At 56.6% G+C, this 23,676-nt stretch overlaps 1 protein-coding gene across 3 annotated transcripts; it reads right to left on the reverse strand.

The window, feature by feature from the left end:
• Positions 1-40: 40 nt before the first annotated feature.
• On the reverse strand, positions 41-20,533 carry KATNB1 (katanin regulatory subunit B1). 3 transcript variants are annotated; one of them, XM_059150842.1, is made up of 20 exons: positions 20,388-20,533; positions 18,937-19,242; positions 14,809-14,939; positions 11,833-11,950; positions 6,286-6,386; positions 5,883-5,924; positions 5,183-5,266; positions 4,856-4,971; positions 4,369-4,440; positions 4,063-4,213; positions 3,769-3,959; positions 3,523-3,653; positions 3,093-3,143; positions 2,073-2,140; positions 1,814-1,933; positions 1,581-1,730; positions 1,217-1,293; positions 1,063-1,137; positions 706-822; positions 41-449 (listed from the first exon to the last, which is right to left on the reverse strand). In XM_059150842.1, exons 2-20 carry the CDS (start codon positions 18,974-18,976, stop codon positions 317-319), a joined length of 1,968 nt encoding a protein of 655 aa, XP_059006825.1. In that variant the 5' UTR covers positions 18,977-19,242; positions 20,388-20,533; the 3' UTR covers positions 41-316. The 3 variants fall into 3 exon arrangements, with proteins under 3 accessions (XP_059006825.1, XP_059006824.1, XP_059006826.1); XM_059150841.1 differs by having other exon boundaries at positions 1,814-1,990; XM_059150843.1 differs by lacking the exons at positions 11,833-11,950; positions 14,809-14,939; positions 18,937-19,242; positions 20,388-20,533 and adding an exon at positions 7,174-7,859 and having other exon boundaries at positions 1,814-1,990.
• Positions 20,534-23,676: the final 3,143 nt, after the last annotated feature.

Raw genomic sequence — 23,676 nt, forward strand, 5'->3', positions numbered from 1 at the left:
GAGCCGCAGGGCCGGAGAATGCACCTCCAGGCAAAGAAACTGGGGAATAGTTACAAATTTAATAAAATTCGCCTTATAAATTACAGCAGCAGCCCCAGGGTGCTCTTTGCTGCCCCAGAAGCAGGAGTTGGCCAAGCAGGGCAGCCACTGCCAGGGAGAAGTTGTCTGAGAGCTCAGGGCTGTGCAGGTGGCCAGTGGGCTGGAGCCACCACCTCCAGGATGGCCACAGGGCTGCAGAGGGGGCCGGGCAGAGGCTCACGGGCCCAGGAGTGCACAGGGAATGGGAACAGGGGCTGAGGCCAGGCCCAAAAGCTCCTCAGTCCAAACTGGCCATAAGTAAGTGCAGCTCCCGGAAGGCACTGCCATGGCGGCCACTCAAACCCGACTTGCTCTTGACGAGGCCACTGATGCTCTTCAACTGCTTGTAGCACAGCCGGCACTTGTGGAGCCTGTGGGCAGAGAGGTCGAGCGCCAAGTGCTAGGGCCTTGCCTGCCACACCACTCCCACCCTCCTCTGGGAGGCAGGCCAAAGGCCTGGATGCAGGAGCCACCTGGCCACAGAAGAGCCCCAGCTCTGGACCCCCCATCCTATGTTCCAAGCTACTGGCGCAGGCATGACTTCCACTCAAGGCTGGGGCCATCAACAAGCAGGCTGGGCCCCCTGGCCTCTGTACCCCGACAGTGGTATGCTGCTTGGCCCCTCACCTCTCCTCCCGGCTGATGTCCACACCCACAGAGGGGGGCGCCGCCAGGATGTCCGTGATCAGGGGCAGAAACCGCTGCAGGATCAGTTTCAGGGACGTGCAGCCAGTCTGCACGTAGCTTCACAGATGGAGGGATGGAGCCACAGAAGAAAAAAAGAGAGAAGGTACAAATACAGAGAAGTAGGCAGAGGGCCAGGGGCAACACAGGCTCGTTTTCACCATGGCCTCTCCGACTTGGTGGGGATTGTGGTGCCTTGCACACATGTGGGCGTGGACCCTGGGGGTCCTTCCCATTGTCCCTGAGGAGCCTCCTGCCCCTCCCTACCGTGAGAGGCTGGTATGGTTTCCCCACACGTACCTCTCATACTTGCTTTGCAGAAGCTTCTCGATCTGCGGCAAGACCGTGGTGCACAGGTCCAGCTTCCACAGGGAGCTGGGGAGAGGGCCAGGGATGGACCGTTAGCAGCCGGCTCCAGCTCCTGGGCCAGCCCCGCCCCACGACAACTACTCACGCTTTCTGATTGACAATGTTCAGGAGGTCCACTACCACTGACAGGTCATTGATGGCCACAGCCGAGTCCACCGACGTCTGTGCAAACAGACAGTGCCTGTCAGAGGGGACGGGGAGGGCGCGGGCCCTGCCTGGGCACAGCCTGAGGGGCTTTGTTGGGGGCTGCTTACAAGCCTGCAGCTCAGGTGAGGAGTGTGAGACCAGGTGCGTCAAGAGACGCTCAATAACTGGCAGCTCATGACGATGACGATGACAGAAACAGACACGAAAGCTGCTGTGTAGGGACAGGGGCCACCCAGCCCCACGGCCTGCCCTGGCCAGCTTTCTCCTGGGGTCAGCCCAAACCCTGGGGGAGAAAAGCTTGCCTTGATATCGCCTGTGGTCCACACGGCCCGCACGGTGTCCAGGTTCTTGTGGCGGCTGGTGAGCACCACGCACATAGTGTCATGGCCTTTGCGGATCTGCGACATGGCGTCCTCGTCGACCAGCTCGGCCTGCTGGGGGATCTTCACGGCCTGTTCAGGACAGGTGCTGGTGGTCAAGTTCCATCCTTGCCCCCCGGGCCTCCACCCTGCCCTCAGGCTGGACCCCCACTCACAGGCAGGAAGTCAGAGGCCTTCAGCCCGATGGGCTCATTCCGGGTGGCAGGGATGATGGCGGGCTCAGCCTTGGGCGCAGGCGTGGGAGTGACAGCTGGGGGCCGGGGCGGGACCTCGAGCTGATGGGGTCCGGAGCTCAGTGGGGAGCCAGCCCGAGGCTGCCCCCTCTGCCCACCCTGGCATGGAGGGCCCCAACCTGAGTTCAGGACTGTGGCCCTGCTCCCAGCCCCGCACCATGCCCTCTCCACCCAGACGTACATTTGGCACCGGGAACTGCGAGTCCATGGTCGGGCTGGGCTTGGCCACCTCCTTGGCTGAGACCATGTCTGGAGGCAAAAGGGAAAGATCTCTGGGTTAGGCCAGGCCCAAAGGGACTAGTGGGAAGAAGGCAGGGCTTGTGGTGGGCTTCTGGGGAGCACCCACATCACTGGGAGGGATGGAGCAGTTGGTGGGGCAACCGAGGAAGGAGATCGCAGCAGTTGTGTATGTGGCGGGTGGGGGTACTCCTAGGGAAGCGTGAGCGTGGAGGCTGGATCTGGCCATTTTCCACCCAATCACCAGGCAGAAGGGCGTCAAGCACGGTGTGTGGATGGGACCTGGGGAGCTCCAGGGAGAGGCCACCCTGTCACCTCACTGGAAATCGAGTGTGTGCTGGCTGCGGGGGGTGGGGAGGGGCAGTGCTGCAGTGAGTGGACGGTGAGAGGGATGCACAGAAAACCCCACCAGGAGGGAGAATGATAAGATGGCCCCTTGAAGAGAAAGCTGGGTGGAAGGGAGGGACAGTCTACGGGAGGGACAGTCTACGGGACAAGGGTGCCTCCTATCCTGACTTCTTCGGTCCAAAAGCAGATCGTTTTTACCCAGTAGCAAAACCCAAACCCCAGCCAGGGCCTGGCCTCCTGCTCCCAGACCCCAGGGCCTGCCATCCTCCCACCCCTTCCCACCAGCACCCCCTCCCTGCTCCCCCGTCTCCTGCAGGCCTTCCGTGGCCCTCTCTCACCCTGCCCACCTCTGCCTCCACCGCACTGTCCCTTCCACAAAGCTGTGTGGCTGTCTGCCATCTCCCTGCTCACTAGGGGGAGAGCTCCTGAGGGAGGCACCTGCCTGCCTTGCTCAGGCTCCATCACCAGGGCCTAGTGTGGGTCCCAGAGCACAGTAGGTGCTTTTGGGTGAGCACAGAGAAAAGATCTAGTGGGAGAGAGGCTGGAGATGGCACCATGGCAGGAAGGCCTGGGGAGCTGGTGACCCTGGGACGCCAGGCTCTGCCCCCTTACTCACCATCCTCTGGGGGTGCCGGAAAGGGCTCACTTCTTCGGGGTGGTGTCCGGCCTACAGAGGCAAAGGGGGCTGGGGACTCACGTTGGCCGAGGCTGACATGGCACACCAGGGGTGGGCGTGTGAGTATGGGTGTAAGGTGGTCCCAGGTGCATACACAGCTGCAGACCCATGACCCCGTTCCCGCTCCCGGAAACCCTCAGGCCTGTCCCCTCCCATCTACTTGTCCACGTGGGGCCTTCTCTCACTCAGGGTGCGCCACAGCACTGAGCAGCTGCCAGGCCTCGAGGACCTGGGACCAGAGCCTGGGGGCCAAGAGGTGAGCCGGAACTCCAGCCAAGGAAGCAGAGCGCCATTGTCCCCACTAAGCACCGTCTGCCTCCATGCCCAGATGGGAATGCCGGGCTGGTCTGGGGGCGGGGGCAAGCCTCACTGATGCTGTTCTTGGGCTGGAAGATCTCGTTGTACTCCTCAGCGTTCTGGATTTCGGCCCGAGACTCACGCTCGTCCCGGTCATCCTCGCTGCTGGGGCTGCGACGCTCACTCTCCGAATTCTGCTTCACCCTGTGGGGTGGGGACAGGGCCACAGGAGGCCGGCGCAGTGAGCTGGGCTGGGCCCCCCACAGCCTTCCCAGTGCCGGCCCGCCTCCGGAGCCCTCTGGGGCCCTGAGCACCCCACCTCTGAGGCTTGCTGCAGGCTGTGCCAGGCCGCTCATAGATGCGCCGAAGAGGGGCACTGGGGTGGGCTGGCTGTTGCGCCAGGGGCCGGCTGTCCTGCACAGGGTCCTGGGCCACCGTGCCTGTCCTGGTGACCCGCGTCAAGTCCACCACATAAGAGGAGACGTTGCTCTGGGAGAAGGCCACACCTATCTGCAGGAAGCGGCAGAGCTGGGGCACACACAGGCAGGACCCCAGCAGGGCTTGGGGAGTACACGGGGGCTGGAGGGGGAGGGACAGGCAGCAGCGCTCTCACCAGCTGGTCGTTGCAGACAGCCAGGTCGGCCACCTTGCCCCAGCTGACCAGGACCACATCAAAGCAGCGCTCAGGCTCCCAGCCGTAGACGCGCAGCGAGTCCTGGCAGCCGCTGTACAGGCAGCAGCCGTCGGGGTTGAACAGGACACTCCTGGGGGAGGTGAGAGTGGACCATGGGTCCCAAGCAATCCAGGGAGGCTGCGGGGAGCCCCAAACAGGGGGAGCAGGAGCAGGGATGGGAAAGGCCCACCCAAATCGCACACCCACTGCCCGGGAGGAAGACCCACCACTCAGCTGCTGGCGCACCTGACAGGCCCTGGCTCTCCTTCGATGCAGCTCACCACCTGGAACTTCTCCAGATCCCAGAACCGGATGGTCCTGCAAAGGCAGTCAGACTGTGCTGGGAAGCCAGCGTCCCCATGCTGGCCTCCATGCAGGCTCATGGCCCAGGAGGCCTATTTCTCTGCAAACTCCTGTCCCCTGGGTGGTGGCCACTAAGAACACCACCCAGGGCCAGGGGCTGACCCTGCATGGTAGGAGGAGAGACTTGGCCGATGAGAGGGGAGCATGGGCTTTGGACCTGGACATGCCATGACAGCCCAGGACGACCAGAGCTCGGCAAGAGATGGGACCAGGGCCCCAGCCCGGCTTGGCCGGAAGTCAGGTCAGTCTACATAGCATCATTGGGCAGAGAACACCTCAGGACAGAGGGACACTGGGACAGACATTCGCACACAGAGGACAGACATGTGAGAAATGGCAGTCATGGGCGACAGGCCTTGTTCTTCCTCACCTGTCCGAGCTGCCAGAAGCCAGCAGGTACTCGTTGGGGTGAAACTCCACCACGTTGACAGGCCCTGTGTGGCCAGGGAACTCGGACATCATCTTGCCAGCAGTCAGATCCCAGAGCTAGAGCAGGGCAGGCTGGAGGTCGACCAGGCCCGGGATCTCGGCTGCCTGCTGTCCCCTGGCTGCGGCTCCCCTTCCCCAACCCCCACCCCGATCTACAAGCTGCCTTTCCCTGTGAGATATGCGAGCCTGATCAGGAGGGAGGTGTAGACCCGGCCGGAGAGCATTCAGCAGACCCCAGTCCCTAGTCCCAGGCCAGGCCAGGTGCTACCTTCACTGTGTGGTCATCCGCAGCCGATGCCAGCCACTTCCCGTCAGGGCTGAACCGGAGGCACCTCACGGCCTGGGTGTGTCCCTGAGAGGACAGAGCACTGAGCTCACCCGAGGAGCTGGGCCCAATGGGCTGCCCTTCTTTCCACCCCGTTCCTCCCTGCCCTTGACCAGTAGGCAAATTGGAGCCAGATGGCCGTGTGCCAGAGATGTCCTGGAGGGACACCTCCCCACGCAGTCAGGATTCCCAGTGCTGCGGGATGCTCCGGGAAATCCGGAGCATCCTGGTCAGTTTGGAAAGCCACGTATCTTACACCTGTTTTGGGGGAGTCAGGTGTTTTCTCTTATTTTCAAGGGCGTAAATACCTCCAAAATTATGTATTCAACTCAGTGCTTCCAAAACACATAGGACTAGGAATCCTTTTCACCTCATGACACCTGCCTACGGAACCAGAGTATGGAGCGCAGTTTGGTAAACATGGCGCTGGGAGGATTTGTGGAAAGCGGGGGATCCAGGTGGAACCCCCATAGCGCTCCTGCTCTGCTCGAGATTCTGGCTTCTCTCTTGGACTTTTGTTTCTCACGTTCTCCCCCAGGTTGGACGGTGATCCCTTCCAGCCCCTGCCAGGGTCTGGGCACTACCCCAGCCTCCATGCCTGCATGGGGCTCACTGACTGTCCGACAAAGGGCGCCTTCCTTACCCTGTACCGGAAAACACAGCCTTTCCTCCGGATGTCCCAGAGCTGCGGGCAGAAGGGTGGCAGAGTCAGGACAGGTCACGACCAAGGTGGGCTCGGGTGGCAGCGGCCTTGCCCAGGTCAGAGGGTAGGAGCCCGGGTCAGAGGGTGGTGTGCGGCCATGAGCAGAGAGGGGCTCCAGGCACTCCAGTCATCACACCCCAAAATGACAGCAATCTGGAAACTGCTTGTGAAAGCTGGGCATTCTGAGCAAGAATGTCTGGCGAACGTTTCCAAGTCCCCCTCCCTCGGAGGCTGTGGGCACCACCAGAGAGGGAAGAGGCCCTCCCACAGCACCAAAAGGCCCGCTCCTCACGTCGGATGCATGTGTCTCAGCGGGGGACACAGGGCACAGACAGGGTCTCACCTTGATGTTCGTGTCCTGGGAGCCCGAGGCTACGAACTCGCCATACGGGTGGAAGTCCAGGCTGCAGATGTTGGCTTTGTGGCCCATAAGCGTGCGAAGAACTGCCGAGGAAGAGAGCAGAGACAGGGGCGTGAGGGGCAAGCCAGGCACCCGGCAGAGGACGACTGTGGTGGTCGCAGGTGCGTGCTTCCATGATAACTGCACAGAGAACCAGAACAGCAGTGATTTTCAAAACAGGGAGATACATCAACCGGAGTCCTATCATCACAGCACCCGACCTTCCTGTTTTTGTCCCGAGAGATGACAGCCATTTCTGTCCTGACCCAAGCCCCCGTAGCCTGTGCCCCTGGGCTTGTCCCAGTGTGCTCCTATAAGGCCACTGCCCTGAAGGCAGCAGAGCTGGAAAACCACTGCACTCGGTTCATGGATAGACAGCTTATGTTCCACTGGGCATTTCACCACAGTTGAGACAGAAGAGGCAGGCAGGTGAGCCCATGCTGGCAGAGAAGCTGCTTGGTTGAAAAGAGAAATCCAGGAAGGCTTTTTGGAGGAGGCAGTATTCAAAGAGGATATGGTGAGTGGAGAGTGAGGAAGGATATTAGGCAGAGGGAAATGGTGGGCAAAGGCCCCAAGAAAGGCAATGTGGAGGGCATCCCCGGAGTGGCTGTGGTGCTCACACCAGCCCCCTGTACAAGGGATCTTGAGGGTAGTTGTGAGGACAAGAGGAGGTGCTGTGTGAACCAAGAGAACAGAGGATGTGACTGGGGCCAGTTACCTCCTGCTACCCCGGGAAAACTCAGCTTCCATTGCAGCTCCGTGGCCGAGCCTGGCCCGGCCCGCGAGCAAACCTTGTGTCTCCGTCCCCGAGTATTCCCCGGTGACACTCACATTTGCCTCTTCTCTCCGGCCTCAAGTGTCTGGCTTTTTGAAAGATTCATAATTCTGATGTCTGAAGAAAACAGATCACCCCATAAGTGGAGGGGCCAAGGGCTGTGGGAATCCGGCCATCCTTAGGTTTGAGCCAAGGTGGAACAGCTGTGTCGTGAGGCGACGTGCTCCCGCTGGAGGAGGGTCCAAGCAGACTCCGAATGCAGTGCTTTAGAGTCAAGAGAGGCGCGCTCCAGGCACGGAGGGATTCAAACTCTACTGCACGAGATTGTCTCCATCCCTCGAGGTCCAAGTTCAGGGCTCTGGAGCCAGCCAGAAATGGCAGCAGTTCTGCGCTGCTCCTCACTTGCCAGGTGACCCTGGGCCATCCCTTCCCCTCCCTGAGGCTCATAATGGGTCACAATCAGAGTTAGGAGAACGGGAAGTAAGGGGCTTAGCATGGGCGTGCACACAGTAAGTGCTCAATGAATACCAGCTAGAGTTAGTCTCCCTGGCCCTCCTTTCTGAAGGAGAGCTCTGTCCCCCAAAGCAGACCTTCTCTTCTCCTCTGGCCTCAGAGCACCTGTCTTGGTCCTCAGTCTTCAGGCACCAGCGAGGACCACTACTCAGTACCACAGTCATTTGGGCACCTCCCTTGTCCCCAGGATAGCTGCTGAGCATACCTGGGGTGCTGAGGACAGCCCGAGTGACTTCGGCACTCCCCTCAACCCCTGCAAACAGCACCAGGAGATGGGTGAGGGCCTGAGGCTCCGAGGGGGGAGCTGCCTCCCTCAGGCCGGTCAGCAGGGCACAGAGCCAGAAATTAAAGCAGGCGGCGGAGTCCTGAGAAGCAGGCTTTACCACGTGACCCTTTGCCAGAGTCAAGGGAGCCCATCTGTCTAGGGCTCCTAAGACAGAGGCAGGCACACCCAAGGGCAGGAAAAAGGTGAGCTGCTCTGGGGGTTCCCTGCCTCAAGAACACTTGCATCCCTCTGCCCGCAGCCCCCCACATCCACCCATCCTACCTGGGGCCACCCCGCAGCAGGCCCAGCCCGCTGCCGGCCGGGACTGAGCCACCTTTATTTACATCCCTCACAGAGGGTGACACGGTGTCGGCCATGTCTGTCAAGTAGCTAATTCAACCACACCAAAACCTCAGCTGCTCCTCCCCACACTCTGGGGCAGTCATACACCACCGGGGGCTCGCGCACTGCTCTGCTGGCCAAGCCCAGGGCCCGGAGGAGGCGGACGCATGCTGGCTCCTGCTCCAGTCCGTGCCCACCTCCCAGCCCACTGGCTTTGCATCCCACAAGGAGGCTTCCCAAATCCTGCCCTGCCCCAAGAGGATGTGCGGGTTCCACCCCGTGTAGGCCAGATTCACGAAACACACGCTACCTTCCTGTGGGATGACCGGGCTGGCCCACCCCGCCCTCTGGCTGCGCCGTGGAAAGCAGGCAGGACCGCATTCTTCCGGCGTGACTTCTGCCCTTGCTCTTGTCCCAGGAAGGCCCTTGGAAGGCCTCCTACCGCAGGATTGTCGCAGGACCAGGAGCCGCAGGCTGGAGGGGCGCCCTGGATCCGTCCGCCCTCTGTGGGAGCTCTAGGCCCTCCCAGCTGGTCGCTGTTCGACCTCCGCCCAAATGCTCCAGCGATGGGCGGCTTTTCAGCGCAATCCACGTGATGATCGCCGGCCTCCTTAGGAGCCTCTCTGCACCTGGGCGCCAAGCTGCCCCTTGTTTTCACTCAGGCTGTGGTGGGTGGGAGTGGAGGTTGGCCTGTGGTCTGAGCTCTTCCTGCCATGGCTGCTGAGGGCAAGTTTCCATTCCATCACTGAACCCCTCGAACAGCAGCATGAAGAGCACTGGGATGGGAGTCTTGACGCCAGAATTTCAGTCCCAGCTTCCACCACCCTGGCCACGGGGTCTTTATCAGGTTCAGGGGTCCTCCTTGGGCCCCAGTTTGCCCATGTGTCAAATAAGAGGGACCTGCGGCTCTGCATCAGAACCATCTGGAAGCTTAGTGCAAGCCAGATTTGGGGCTTCCGCCACTACTGAATCAGGTTCCCTGGGCGTGGGGTCTGGGCCAAGTGTTGGAAACGAGCTCCTTGGAGAGTAACCAACCCTGAGACTCTAGGGCCCAGGAATTCCACAGGTGTTCGGTTTTCATTCTTTGCCCGCCTCAAGGAACTCCTCATGTTTGTTTCCCTTCTGTGCGAAGTAGTCACGGCTGAGGGACAGGGGTGCCCTTGGCTTCAGCCTTTTGTCCCTTGCTCCTCGGTGAACGGTGAATGGCTGGTGCTATCCGCTGGGACTGAGATCCAGGCAGAGACGTCCCAGGAAGCAAACCGCCTTGTGCCTGAGCCTCTCTGCCCCCTCAGCCTGGGCCTGGCCAGCTGGGGCTTGCTCACCCCCATCCCCTTCAAGTCCAGCAATGCTCCGGCTCCGCGTGGGGCCAGGCAGTGGGAGCGTATGCTGAGATGCTAAGCATGTGGCCCGGGGTTGGCGATCTCACGGGCTCTGTCTTGCACACACACCCATCCCCGGGCAGGCAAACCTCACCCAGCAGGCCTGGGGCAACATCTCCCTTGAGGGCCATCTTTGCAACAAGAGCACCGTCCTGGAGCGGAGTCCCCGGCCACTGGGCATGCACGCTGGCGGCGGCCATCATGGTAGAGCACATACCCCAGGAGAGGCCAGAGAGAACCCAAGTCTCAACCAGGCAAGGGGGCCGTCTTCTGGAAAAAGCAGCCCCCACAAAACCCACACCATGGCTCCCTCTCCCGTCCTTCAGGCAGCAGCGGGCCTCTGGCCTGGCACGCTGGGAGGTCCAGGCTGGACGCTGGCAAAAAGCAGCGAGCAAGCAGGTTTTACTTGGACCTCCCAGGCTGCTCTGCATAGTGTTCTGAAAAAAATGTTGAATTAGCGGTCAACATTTAGAAAAGGGGATGGGGGGATTTCTACTTAAATGTCCAAATCCCCAACTTCTCTTGAAAAATCTGTACAGCTGGCAACACTGGGCCCACTGGCATGTGGCCGCAGCCACGGACACTGAGATTCCCCCCGCGTTTGGCAAGGCGTGACTCCCCACGTGGTCCAGAACCAAAGGCACGGGCTGACACACTGAAAGAACCGAGCTAGGATCTAGCATGGGACCAAGGGTCATCACTACAAAACCCCAGGACGCTGGGACAAACAGCCTATGAGCTTGCAGAGAGACAGGAGAAGTAGGTCGCACGCGAGGGACCCAAGAGGAGACAGCGCAGACCTCCCAATGGCCACCAAACAGGAACCTAACATGCGACGCAGCTGCACCTTCAAACTTCTGAGGGAAAACAATCTCCAATCTAGACTTCTACGGACTCTAAAATAAATAAAATAAACAAAAAAGGATGAGGATAGAATAAAATCATTTTCAGCCACAGACGGTCTCGAAAACTGTGCCTGTCACGCACCCCTTCTCAGTAAGCTATGAAAGAATGTGTTCCAGTAGAGAGAGGCAGAAAACCGAGAAAGATGGTAACGCGGACTCTGGCGCAGCAGCGAGATGGGAGACCTCCCCGAAGACTAGGTGGCCCCAAGATGGTGGCCGGGCTGCAGGCCCGGTGCTCCCCCGACACTGGGACCCGGGGGACAGAGGCTCTGAGAAGAGACACCTCAATTATGAGATGGCTTCAAGGGTACCTCAAGGAGGAGGCTTACTCTTCAGGCAGAGAATCTGGGGACAAATTAGTAACAGATGTAGGACACATACAGATGGAAAACACAGCCATTAACTCCAGAAGAAACACAATCCGCTGTCACAGCTCTGCGGGCCTGGTCCGATAAATGCAGAGTATTTACACGGTGAAATCAGGAGAACAACGCTGGCAGTGACAAGGGAGGGCCAGCGGCTCTAAGAGAACTAACTTCTTTTTTGTTTAAGATTTTATTTTTTAAGTAATCTCTACACCCAACGTGGGGCTCAAACTCACAACCCTGAGATCAAGAGTCCCAGGCTCCCCGACTGAGCCAGCCAGGCGCCCCTAGGAGAGTTAACTTCCTGTCTTGCCCAGGAGGAAGGCAGCCAGAGACAGGAGTTCCATAATACCATGTTGCTTCGGGAAGGGGAGGTAGCAAGACACCAGATCAAAGGACAGAAGGTTGAGGCGTCTGGAGAGTGGGAAGGAGTGGGCTGAAGCTTCTCATTTCCATCGTGCTTATTTGTAAAATGCCTGGCACTTGACTTTTTAAACTATGTATAACTTCTCTAAAGATGAAAAGCAAGTATAAACAAAGCTCAAGGAGACAAGAGGATCGGGCTACCCTGGGCAGGCAGGCTCAGAGGCAGCCACCGCCAAGTCAGGACACCCCAGTTCTCCCCACAGGCCCCCTTGTTTACATCTCCTGTGTGGCCCCTGGTGGCACCTGACATTTTTCCAGGTTCTGAATCTACACACCCACCCGCCCACACACCCACAATGATCCGTCTGGACCTTTCTGGCTGCCTCCTGAGTGTCAGCGCTCACGGACAGCAACAGCATGTCGCTGCTGCTAAGCTCAAGGGGGTGGAGTGGTCAGGGTCTCCCAGAGGGAAGCACCCAGTGTAATCAGGACAGGCTTCCTGGAGGAAGCAGCTCAAGAGCAGAGCCTGAGATAACACGGCCACCGGAGTGCATGTGGGAAGGTGAGTACAGATGCCTACTTTTGGCAGCTTCTAGGTCCCAAACGCGGATGGAGCCTGACTGGGAGCCGGCCACGATGAGCTCCTCCGGGGTGTTGAGGCGGACGCTCTCCACTGGGGACGTGTGACCCGTCAGGCTCTGTGGAGAGAGGGTAGCAGCTTCAGTGCCCTGCGTGGAGAAAGCCCAAGCTGCTGGCCCACATTCTGGCTCCCTGCGAAGGGCAGCAGCAAGAAGGGGCTCAAGCAGGGAGGCTGTGTTCCATGGAACCGCATCTAGGCTTTCCTGCACGCGGGGTGGCCAGCTGCTTCTCCTGGTTTTAGCTTCCAGGGCTAAAACTGGGCCAGACCTCCGTCATGCTCCAACCCCATCCCATGGCCCACTGTGCCCCTGATGTGGGCATCATTTGCCAAAATGGCCCTGGGCCCCTTGTAAGTGGGGAGCAGCTGACCCTCCAGCCCTGAGTCCAAACCACTGCCCACCCAGGCTCTGCTTCTGTCTCCCCTCTGCTTGGACGAGCCCCTCAGTGGGGGAAACCCTGACAGAACCGAGGCCTGGCTTGTCAATGGCACACATCTCTCCCCTCTGGAATGCCAAGATCTCCAGAGGCTGCCCCTGGTGGAGGACCTTGCCATATTCCTAGGCAAGGGATTGTGGAACCCAGAGAGAGCCTTTGGGGACTTTACTGGAAAAAACTGTCCCCCAACTCAGGGCAGGCCAGAGCTGGAGCAGGGCTGAGCCAGGCCCTGGTCCAGCCCGAGAGGAATAGGAGATGCTGGCATTTCCAACTTTCTGGAAAAAAGGCCTAAATCTGAAGTCCATGGCATCTGTCATTCCCTGCCCAGCACTGGTTACCGCAAAGCACAGCAGTAACTCCACTGTTTGCTAAAACAACGTTCGGGAGATGGGGGTGAGGGTAATGGGGAAATTGCTCCCCAGCAGAACTGCCCAAAGGCCAGATGGTCACAAGCAGCTTGTGTGACTCCTGGCCATCGTCAGCAGGAGTATAAATGGGTATAAACTCCATGGGGGGGGGGGAGCAACTGGGCAAAATGTGTCCGCATTTAGAAATGCACAACCTCTCCACTGCCCCTGGGAGCCTACCCCCGCACACACTCAACCACACAGCAAACAAAACAGACCCAAGGTCACTGGCCACAGTGAATCTTTTTCACAAAACACCAGAAGCCATATAAATGCCCACCAGCAGACACTGTCAGCTAAGCAGTGGTCCCCCTGGAGACAGAATACTATCTGGCTATAGAGATGAACGACCATCTGAATACGATAAAGACTAAAGACTAATCTCCGTGACACAAAACAAAACAAAAGTGGAGGGGGAAGGGAAGAGACATACATATTTGCTCGCAGACATAGAAAATAATTCTGGAAGGACACAGGGTGACCCCAGACCGTGGTTGTCCTGGGAGGGTTATGGGGGTCAGGGGAGGAAAGAAGACTTCTCACTTCGTACCCCACGTCCCTTGGACACTGAGCGGTAAGAACTCACACGTGCTCAGAACACACAGGGACCGGCAGAGGGACCCCAAGCAGGGGGCCCAGGATGTCTGAATCTGAGGGTGAGCAGGAAGTTGCCAGGTCTGCAGCCCCTCAGCAGGGCAGGCACGGGGTGAGCCCTGCAGGCTGACCCCCGAGGAAGAAGCGGGACAAGGGCATGGGGTCACTTCAGGCCTGTTTTGGCCAGTGTTTGTTCGCTTATTTTCCATCTGTGTTACTTTGGCATTTTGGGGGGTGGGACTCATTGGAACCCTGAAAACGAAGTGAAACAAAACAAAGTGATTTCAGTTCGGTTCTTCACCAGAGCCCTGGTTCAGCCCGGCTCTCAACCCTGGCCTGCATCTCACAGAAATACTGAGGTGATTGAGTTTCTACTAAAAAAATAAATAACTACTTCCCATCCCTTTTTATCATTAGGTGGCCAAGATCAAAAGAATGTTAATAACCTGTGCTTGCAAGGTCACGGAGGGGGACAGGGCAGGTCCCAGTGCTGGCTGGAGAGAATGTAAATTGATTTCTGGAGGGCGATTTGGCAATCTGTTTTGAAAGCTTTTTATAAAAAGTGCACACCCTCAGATAATGTAGCCTTCACAGATCTGCTCAAAGGCTGAGCGAGAGGAGGACTGTTCGCCTCCTCGGCTGAGCAGAGCCAAAGCGCTGCAGAGGACTTTTGTGCTGGGAATAGGGCGAGGCTAAGCTAATTCTGGCTCCTGCCGAGGATGGTACACCCCGAAGCCACCACAAACGCTGCTGTGGAAGGGTATTTGTTGACACCGGAAAATGCTCGCAAACAATAAAGATTGTTTCCTTCAAAACCCAGGCTACAGGAGTAAATAAGACAGTGTTCCAAAAATATGCCATTCTACAGACATGTGGTGCACACGGGTACGTGTTTGCATGTGTGTATGTACGTGTACATGCGTGTGCATATACACATATGGACGTACGCCAGCACCTAGAAGGACACCGTAGCAGTCTCTGGATGATGGAAATGGAATTCATTTATGTATTTTTTCCTCCTTTATGTTTTCCTGTTTTGAAAGACAGGTCTTGGCAAGGAATTGGTTGTGCAACCAGGGCAAGAGCTAGTAAAGAACCAGCTCGCTAAGCAGCTTCAGCCAGGTGCCCTCACATCCTCCTTGTGGAAGCAGACAGAGGATGGTTCAAAGTAATGTCCAAGTGCAGCTGACAGGTAGGCGGGTAGGTTGGTGGGCAAGCGTCTATCTCGGGCCCATGGGCTTATTTTAGCTTTACTCACACAGACGCAGCAGAACTCTGTCCACCACCAAGTGACTTCCCCATTCCTCAGGGCTGGCCATGGTCCCAGACATCTTGGGGGCACTGATGCAGTGCTGTGTCCCCCTAGCCTCCCGCTGGGGTGCCCTGGGCCCGACAGAGCCTGCAGAGCTGCCTGCCCCCGACCCCACCCCACTTCCCTCCCCAGGCCTTGGCCCTGTCCCCCACCAGCCAGTGAGTCTCACCATGATGCAGTTGGGTTTGTTGATGGACCACAGGTTGACACGGCAGTCATCCCCACCAGTAGCCAGCAGTCGCCCAGAGGCCTTGCCCAGCACCAGCGAGGACACATTACTGGCGTGGGCGACAATCTCCTCTACACAAGGAAAGACAGGAGAACGCAGTCAGAGGGCTAGTCACGGCCACAGGGAGCAGGGCTGGGCCCTGCCCGGTGAGGCCCTTGGTCCTGGCACTCGAAGCCCAGGTGGAAGGGTCTGTCCGCCTCGGCTCCCCTCTGGTGCCAGACACCCTGGCAAGACCCAGAGGCCTGGCGGCGAGGGCAGGCCTGCACCCCAGGCAGGAACGGCTACTTCCCCGCTTTGGGTATTCCCTGTCCCACCCCCATGCCGCAAGGTGTGCTCTTTTCGCTGCACGCCGACTGGTCATATTCTCATGCTTACTCTGCTCAACTTAAAACATGGACTTGCCTTCCGTATTTAGCTCTGTCTATATAAAGACAATTAAGCAATAACATCCATAAAGTTACAGGATTGATACGTTCATTATACTTCTTCTAGAATACAAAATGAAAAACAAAAAATAATTATTAAAATGAAAAATACTGATCCACATAACCCCCTAAGCATCTCTCTGCTGCGGCTTGCTATACACGTAAACCCACTTTGGGGAACACGCTTTGGGAACCGTTTGGGTCAACTCTAGACAAGCTGCCTCCAAGTGAGCCCACCTAGGGCTTCAGCCTGCAGCTTTAGAACAGTGGACCAGGTTCTGGTCTGAGCGTGGCTACTGCAGGCTGTGTGGCCTTAGACCAGTCACTCACCCTCTCTGAGGCTGGGTTCCTCGTCAGGTAAATGGGGATCATAGCAGTGCCTGCTTCACCAAGTTGCTGAGGAGCCACCAAGAACACGCTGTAAGCCGTGCTCGGCGGTTGTTAGTAAGGCTAAGGCACAGACGGTGGGCGATGGGGACCCCAGCAGGCACAGGAGGGTGGGCTGCATGGGAGGCAGGAGGCAGCTGACTGAGAGGCCTGGGTGGGAGGGGTGGGAGTGAGGACTGACCAGACAGAGTGGGCGGGATGGCCATGGTGGGCAGCCTGAGGGCCCCTGGCCCGGGCCGCTGGGGAAGCAGCAGGGGCGGCAGACATGGGCCACGGAGGGTCTCATTAGGGCTCCAAAGAGAACCAACATAGCCTGGAACATGAGCAAGGAACCAAGAGGCAGCCCAGACCACCAAGCCAGGCCCTCAGCGAGTTCCTCCTGGAATGAGGAGAAAAGACAGGTCTCCCCACTCCAGCAAAGGGAAAATCCCGCTGACACCCTGAGGCAACTGGGAGGCTGGCTTGGGTGACGCTGAGGGAAAGGGCTTGCTTCGTTCCACAGGCAGCCTCCAGCTCCAGCCTCCACCCAGCCTGGGGGTCTCTGTGGCACAGGCCTCAGACCACAGGGCGACTGGGAAACGGGGCCCAGAGAGGCTGTTTGTCAGGCAGCATGTCTCAGAGGGTCTGTCAAGCCTGCCCGGGGCGCCAGACCCCAGGCTCGATCTCACGGATCCCACCTCAGGGCCTGGCCTGGCCAGAGCCAGGGACAGGCAGCGCCCAGCCCTAGCAGAGGCGAGAGTCTCCGGCAGGCCCCAACGTCAGCGGGGGGCTCAGGGACCCCATCACTGGACCCAAGGGAGCTGAGCCCCTTCCTAGTTCTCATCCCAACTATGGAGCCTTCTGTCCTCTGGACACTTAGGGACAGATGCCTGAGGTGCTCTGGGGCTTGGGCCATAGCCTCTTATCTGTTCAACAGCTACTGCTGGGCCCCACTGACTAGCCAACTCAGAAAGAGGACAAACCACCTTCTCCCTCAGCACTTTGTTCCCAAGCCTTGGGCCCTTTACCCTTATCTGAAAATACTCCCTGTGTGCACTGTCCCCGACTTGTGAGCTACCTATAAGGTCTGGGTGTCTACCCTGGCTCTCACCTTTCCCAGGGAAACTTCCAGCTGGGCCGCACCTTCCCAGGCCTTCCTGGGCACACTGCTACTGCTCTGTAGGCCTCAGGACTACTGCCCCTGGAGACAGCCCTTAACTCATAATACACATGTGTCCTGGGTATCTGCTTTAGGCCCAGCACTGGGGAGCCAGTGGGGAAGGACAGTAAGAAGGCCCCTATGCTCATGTTACAGCCTGATCAGATGGGTCCTGGCACAGGGCATCCAGCTGAAGACCTACAGACATAGGGGTGAGAAGGATTTGAAGGTGGGGCCCTTCTAGAAGGCTCAGATCACTCCCCTTTAAGCAGCCTGCCTAAGGTCTCCAGCCTGACTGAAGCCCCTGGAAGGGCCAGGGACCTCGAAGAGAGGTAGGTATGTGATGGACACCAGGCCTAGAAGCTTCTGATCCTTGCTGGACTCTATAGGCATAGGGAGCCAGGGGTCACTTGGCTTTGGGCTCTTCAGAGAGCTTATAATCATGGAGATGGCTATGCACATGAACTTGTCATCAGAGCCCAACATGCCTGATCCTATTACCTCTTGTTTGAACACTTCGATGGCTTGACTTTGCCTTTAAGATAAAGCGAAGGCCTCAGAAGGGCTGGGGTCCTGTGGACATATATCCCTGAAGACCCCAACAGCTTCATTTGGCACATTCTCTCCACTGTGGTGTGGCAGCCCATGGGTGCCTTCGAGCCCTTCCAACATGCTAAGCTTCCTGCCCCAGGGCCTTTGTATGTCTCTTTAGGCAGCCTACAGCACTCCTCTACCCCTCTAGTTAATTGATTGAAAGCACATGCTCCAGTTTGGAATCAGACAAGGAGAAGTGGAGGGGTGTGGTTACCTGATTTCTGCCTCTTGTTTTCCCCAGGCTCTAGGCCCCATTACACGGAGACCTCATCCGCTTTGCAACCCCCACCCCCAGCCAACTATCTCCCCAGTGCCTGGTTCTATGCTCAGGAAAGACCAGCTACTGAAGGAATACGTAACCCCAATAAACACAAAGCCACTCTCTGCAAAGTACACCCTCCTTGGGAGCCTATGACAGGGTTCTCTCAGAGCCCTACCGCTAAGAAACAACTTGAAACTACCCAAAGCTCTCATTTTACCTGTGAGCACACTGAGGTCCAGCACTGGGCTTTGCCCAGGTTCTAACAGTTAAAGAGTGGGGGAGCCTTGCCCAGCTTCTGAAAAAAGCTGGGGACAGCTCATAGCAGAAGGTGACCAGTATGGCCACAGGTTATCACAGGTGGAGTAAGGCAGTTCCCAAAATATGATCTGGGGGACCTTAGGATCTTCAAGATCTTCAAGGATCAAGATCCTTTCTGGGGGTCCAAGAGAACAAACCTATTTTCATAATAATACCAAGATGGCATCTGACTATTTACACACTTGTTTGCTCACAAGCATACGGGATGGGGTGGTTTCAGGAAGATACAAGACATATGATGGCCCCATCACAAGTGGCACATTTGACTGTATACTCTTGTGTCTTAAGATGCCTGAGTATTGATTTCTAACATGTAAATAGTGATGATTCCCATGAACAAAAACTCCTTGGGGTCCTCAACAATTTTTCAAAGTATAAAGAGGTCCTATGATCAGAAAGTTTAGAGCTGCTCGATCAGAAAGTTCAGAGCTGCTCGTGGAGAATAATGTGAGGGTGGGCGGTGCTGGAGCTTAGTGACATTCCAGAGCACTGCCAGCATCTCTGGGCCTACTCTCTCACTACTGCCCCCCCAGCAGCTCCAAGATGCCCAAGATCTCACGGAGGAAGCCTGGCCCACGAGAGGTCTGCAAATGCTAGGAACACCTCTCAGCGTCTCTCCCCCAGTCCCGCCTGTCAGCCTAAATGCACCAAGTGCTTCTCTTATGTTCACCACCCCGCCTGGGTCTCACAGCAGCTCTATGATGCAGGTGTGATTAGCTCACTGTACAGATAGGAAATGAAGCCTCAGAAAGGTTAAGTCACCTGCCCAGTGTCACCCTGCTAAGAAGTGCCAAAGTCATGATTTGCATCCTGGTCTGTCTCCAAGGCTAGTCTCCCTCTGTGCCAAGAACAGGAGATAAATCCGGGGGTTCAGGCCACGTGGAAACAAGCAGCTAATGGAATAAATGGGGTGAGAAAGAAAAAAAAAAAAGAAAGTCACTCACGTAACTTCCAGGCCGTCTTGGTGACCACAGGGGTGGCCATCCTTCAGTTGGCTGGCACCTGAAGCTCCACCCACTAGATGGACTGTACTTTGTTCACGGGGTGGGGGTGGATCCCCCCCCAGATCCACCAATCAAGTTGGCAGGGAGTTTCCACACATCCAGGCAGAGGGAATGCCTCGTCTCTCAGTCCCGGACTGCCTCGTGGTTTTAGATCATTCACAGCAGCCACAGCAACAGCCTGTGTGTGCCCGTCAGGATCGCAGCTAATGGAAGGTCAGGCTCGAGCCATGTCAGTTCAACACTGGGCTGGAACACAAACAGAAGGCGATGGCTTATCAGAAAACATCTGGTGAGACTTCGGGGCATGCTGGGCTTGCAGAACCACAGCGCAGCTCCCCGGGTCACCAAGGCTACTGCATGGACAGACACCCACCAGAGCCACCAGAGCCAGGAGCTGAACTGTGTTTGAGAATCTGGACGGGCACCTCAGGCAGGGTGACTTGGAACACAGGGAAAGAAAGGTCCTCCCAGAGGCCAGGATGATGGGATGGCAGGAGCCTCTGTTCCAGGAGGCTGGCTGCCCAGAGAGCAGCAGCAGCCGCAGTGGGGCGGGGAAGACCACATGTCTGCAGTTCACATAGATCTCTGGGAGTCACTGTTTCCTCTGACGCTATGGGAAGGGGGGTGGAGCCAGAGGCAAAGCTTTGGGACCCAGGAGAAGCACTCCAGAGGCAGCAGGCATTTAAGTCATCTCTGGGGAGAATGTCAAAGAGGGCCCTGAGGGTCCAATCCCTGCCTTGGCATCAAGGGAACTACTCCTGGTCCCCTCAGTTCCCAAGGACAGTCCTGGGAACTAGGTCTCCAGTCTGGGCATGAGTCGGTATGCCTCCCCAACTCTAAAAGGCCACCTCATGAAGCTTCTACCCCCTTTCTCCAAGCCTCTTTCCCATGAACGCTCTCCTCTCCGCCCCCTCCCTCCTAGATTCCCCAGCTCTGCCTCTCTAGTCCTTCGTTCATTCCCCTTCTCCTGGTCGCTTGTGTCCCCCAATCCTGCACATCCTGTCTCCTGAGCTCCTTAACCTGACCCCTGCCTCGCCAGAACCCCTCTATTTCCTTCCCCTTCTGCGATCAGTATCCCCCATTCATTCACTCTCCTGCTTCCAATGTCCCTATTCATCACTCAGCCTCCTGCAGACCCCCGGCTCCGCTTCCGGCCTCCCTGGTTTTCTCCTCCGGCCCCCACGCCCGTCCCGCCCGTCTCGCCTGTCCTGAGGCTGGGGCTAGTCCCTCGGCCTCGCCTGATCCTCCCACTCCTCTCAGCTCGAGGGGCATGGGCTCCAACTTCCCCCCGCCCGCAGCCCTCTCGCCACAGCCCGGCTCGGCCCCGCCTGGCTTGGCCCAATACTAGGCCCAGAGTCCCTCTCGCCTCCTCGCCCCCTCGCCCACTCCACCTGCAGCTGAGGCTCCCGAGGCCAAGGCTCCGCTCCAGACGCGACCCCCACTTGCCTCCATCCCCCGCCCTGATTGGCCGCTGCTTGACAACCGACCCTCACAACAAAACCTCCGGCTCAGAGCTCCGCCCTCCTCACCTACCGCACCAATCAACCGCCGCGAGCGCTCCCCCTCCCGCCAGGTTTGACCAATCGAAGCAGGCGCTTCTGCCGCTCTTCCTAAGTACCCGCCCCCTCTTCCTGAATTGGGCTAATCACGAGGAAAGAGAATTCAAGATCCTCCCCTTAGCTTCTAATAAGCCAATAAGGACTGCCATTTCCTTGGTCCCGCCTACGCCTCGATCTTTCCCTTTACTCTCCTTTTCCTTCCTCTCCCTCTTAGTTCGCCAGACGACCCTACAATGCCGTCTGCGCCAATCGCTTTAGCAATCGTCCCAACTTAACCAATAAGCGCTCGTCTTATTGGAAAACCAATTCTCAGCTAACCAATGGGAAGGGAGGGTTAGGAGGCGCGTGAAGCCGCGGACCTTCCATCTTGGAGAGGGGCAAGGGGAGACCGGGTGTTTCCCTTCTGCCACAGTTCTTACTTCTTCCCTTAAGCCGGGAGCGGTTCTTCAGTGGTCTCAGGACTTTGTCCCTCTTCTTTGGCTCAGACCGGAGACCTACAGGGGGACGGAGCCTGATCCCGGGTCCCAGCCGCTCCCGGCTGCGGCGTCCGTGACAGGATGAGTGGGCGGCTGCCTTAAAGGGACCACTAACTAGAAATCGAGGAAGTCTGGCTTTATTGGGCTCGTGGGTAGGGTGGACTTAGGGGAAGGGCCATAACCGGCCCAGAGCCTAGGCCCCATGCATGGCCGGGCCGCCCTGGAGCCGCTTGAGAGAAACTGGACCCCACAGGAGGTGCCCAGGGCCTGGTGCCTAAAGACCCCCGAAACTCCCCGTTGCCCGCCAGCCGCTCCCTGCAGCTCCGACAGAGGCCTCCGACAAACCCAAGACAGGAATTCCGATTCCCATTTACGGATAAGGAAACTGAGACCTAGATTAAGGCGTTGGCAATGGGCCACACCACCAAAAAGAATGGTGTCCGACTTGAACCCTTGTTGTTAAAGCAAGTCTGTGGGTTTCTCCACGGAATGGCACCCACTGCCTGACAGAGGCGGGGGGTCCACCTCCCACGATGTACTTTTGGGGAGTGGGTCAAGAGACGAATGTGGGCACTATCAGCAGAGGGCTAGATCAGCAGACTAAAATCCGATCAAAACTGTCCACTCCCTATTTCCCCCAACTTTTTATTCTGAAAAGCTCCGTAGAGAAAACTTGAAAGAAGTCTACGATGATGTATAATAGTTTGAGTGGAATCGACCTGGTGGATAATCCAACACTTGCTAAGGTTTTCCATATTTGCTTTGAACATGGAGGTGTTTCCTCGGAGCGATTTCAAAGTTGTCAGCCTCAAGACATTTTACATGAATGACATGAAATACTGAGCACATACCTCGTAAAAATAAGGCCCTTATCCTACCTAACCATTGTATCAGCACACTGAAGAAAACAGAATCCTCTAATGGGCGGTCCAGATTTCCCCAATCAGACCCAAAAGCTAAAGTTTTTTTTTTTTTTTCTCCTAACTAGGAAACAACAAGATTCACCACACGTGGTTCTTTTAAACTCATTATGTTTCAGTCCATTTTTTTTTTTTTCATTTCATTGATCTTTTGAATAGATTGATTGGGCCTTTCCCTTGCAGACTGCCCTATATTATCATTTTTGTCTCACTGTTTCCTGCTTGGGTCGTTTACCCTGTCTCTCCCTCTGAATGTTTGGCTAAAGGGAAGTTAAAGCTTGATTAGGTTCATGATCAGCATTTGGAAACCTATCATACTGAAGTGTAATACACCTCCCCAATGGCATGTACTTTGTAAAAGCGAGTTTTCACAAAATGAACATACTCAGGTCTGGACGAACATTCCTAGCATCCCAGAAGCCTCCGCGGTGCTCCCTTACACCCTAAGAGCCACAGCTATTCTGATGCCAATGACTAATTTATTAAATTGCCTGGGTATTTTTCTATACAAATGGAATCATGCAGCATGTTCTTTTTGGTGTCTGGATTCTTTTGATACTGTGTATGAGGAATCCAGTGTGTTATTCCATGTGGCTATAGTTCACATTTCGTACCTACTACTGATATTTTAGGCTAGGTCGTTATTTCAGGGAGCTTTCCTGTGCACTGTAGACATCTGTAGGGTGTTAAGCAGCTTTCCTGGCCTCTCTACACGCAAATGCCAGGGCCACTCTCAGACCAGTTGTGACGACCAAAAATGTCTCGAGACCACATTTATGTCTCCAGTCTACTCTTAATGGGCATCTGGGGGGTTTACAGCTTGGTAATAATACTACGGCTGCCATGAACATTCTAGTACCTAACTCTTAGAGGATGTATATGTGCATCTTGGTTGAGTTCTTTGTTCTTGTTCATTGGGTGGAGGGTTGAGTAGATGGATGGGGGAGCGTGGAGGGAGGGGTGGATGGAGCAGAACCCAGGAGCCAAACTACTGAGCCAAAGGTTAGTGTTAACTAGATACAGCCAGTTTTCCAAAGCGGTTGGACAGGTTGAGCCACCGGGAAAACTGCTTGAGAGTTCCAGTTGCTTCTCATCCTTCCCAGTCTTACTCATTTTATACATACTGGTGGGTGTGTGGTGGTATTTCATATCCCTGATGACTAATGAATTTGACATTGTCATGTGTTTATTGGCCATTTTTTAAGCTAACATTGGGTGCTTTCTATGTGCCACTTCCGCTCCTCTCTGCTTTTCAAGTCTTCTGTGAGACAAAAATAGTGTCATCCCATTTCACAGATGGCTAAATAGTGGCTGGTAAGAACTGGAGCAGGGATGCTGTTCTTTGCAGTCTGGTGTGGAGTCCCCGCATTCTGGGGCGGAGCCCCTTGGCCTTGCCACTTACACTGTGTCAGCTGGGCCACCGCAGCTGCAAACAACTAACCAGCTATTTGCAGGTGGCTGTGGGACCATCTGCAGAGGTGCCTCGAAGACTCAATGCTCCAATGGAGAGAAGGAGAGAGAGCAATTGAGGAAGGGGCCAAGGTGAGTGGGAGGGGGGAGTCTTAGGCTATAGACAGAGAAGGAAAGCAGAGGAAGCCTCCTTCAGAACTTGTGGAACATGAGGTACAAGCGGCCCATGAAAAGTGTGTTTATACGCAACTAATGAATCATTGAATGCTCCATCCAAAACTAATGATGTACTATATGCTGGCTAACTGAACATAG

This window comes from Mustela lutreola, chromosome 16 (assembly GCF_030435805.1).
Source record: "Mustela lutreola isolate mMusLut2 chromosome 16, mMusLut2.pri, whole genome shotgun sequence".
NCBI lineage: Eukaryota > Metazoa > Chordata > Mammalia > Carnivora > Mustelidae > Mustela > Mustela lutreola.

Excerpts from the sequence above, each read along its gene's own strand:
- KATNB1 (XM_059150841.1), bottom strand. The coding sequence starts at position 18,976 with ATGGCCACCCCTGTGGTCACCAAGACGGCCTGGAAGTTAC. Across the intron at positions 4,441-4,855 it reads GCTTCTGGCAGCTCGGACAG|GACCATCCGGTTCTGGGATC; the intron begins GTGAGGAAGAAC and ends CTGCCTTTGCAG. Across the intron at positions 3,960-4,062 it reads CTGTCTGCAACGACCAGCTG|ATAGGTGTGGCCTTCTCCCA; the intron begins GTGAGAGCGCTG and ends CGCTTCCTGCAG.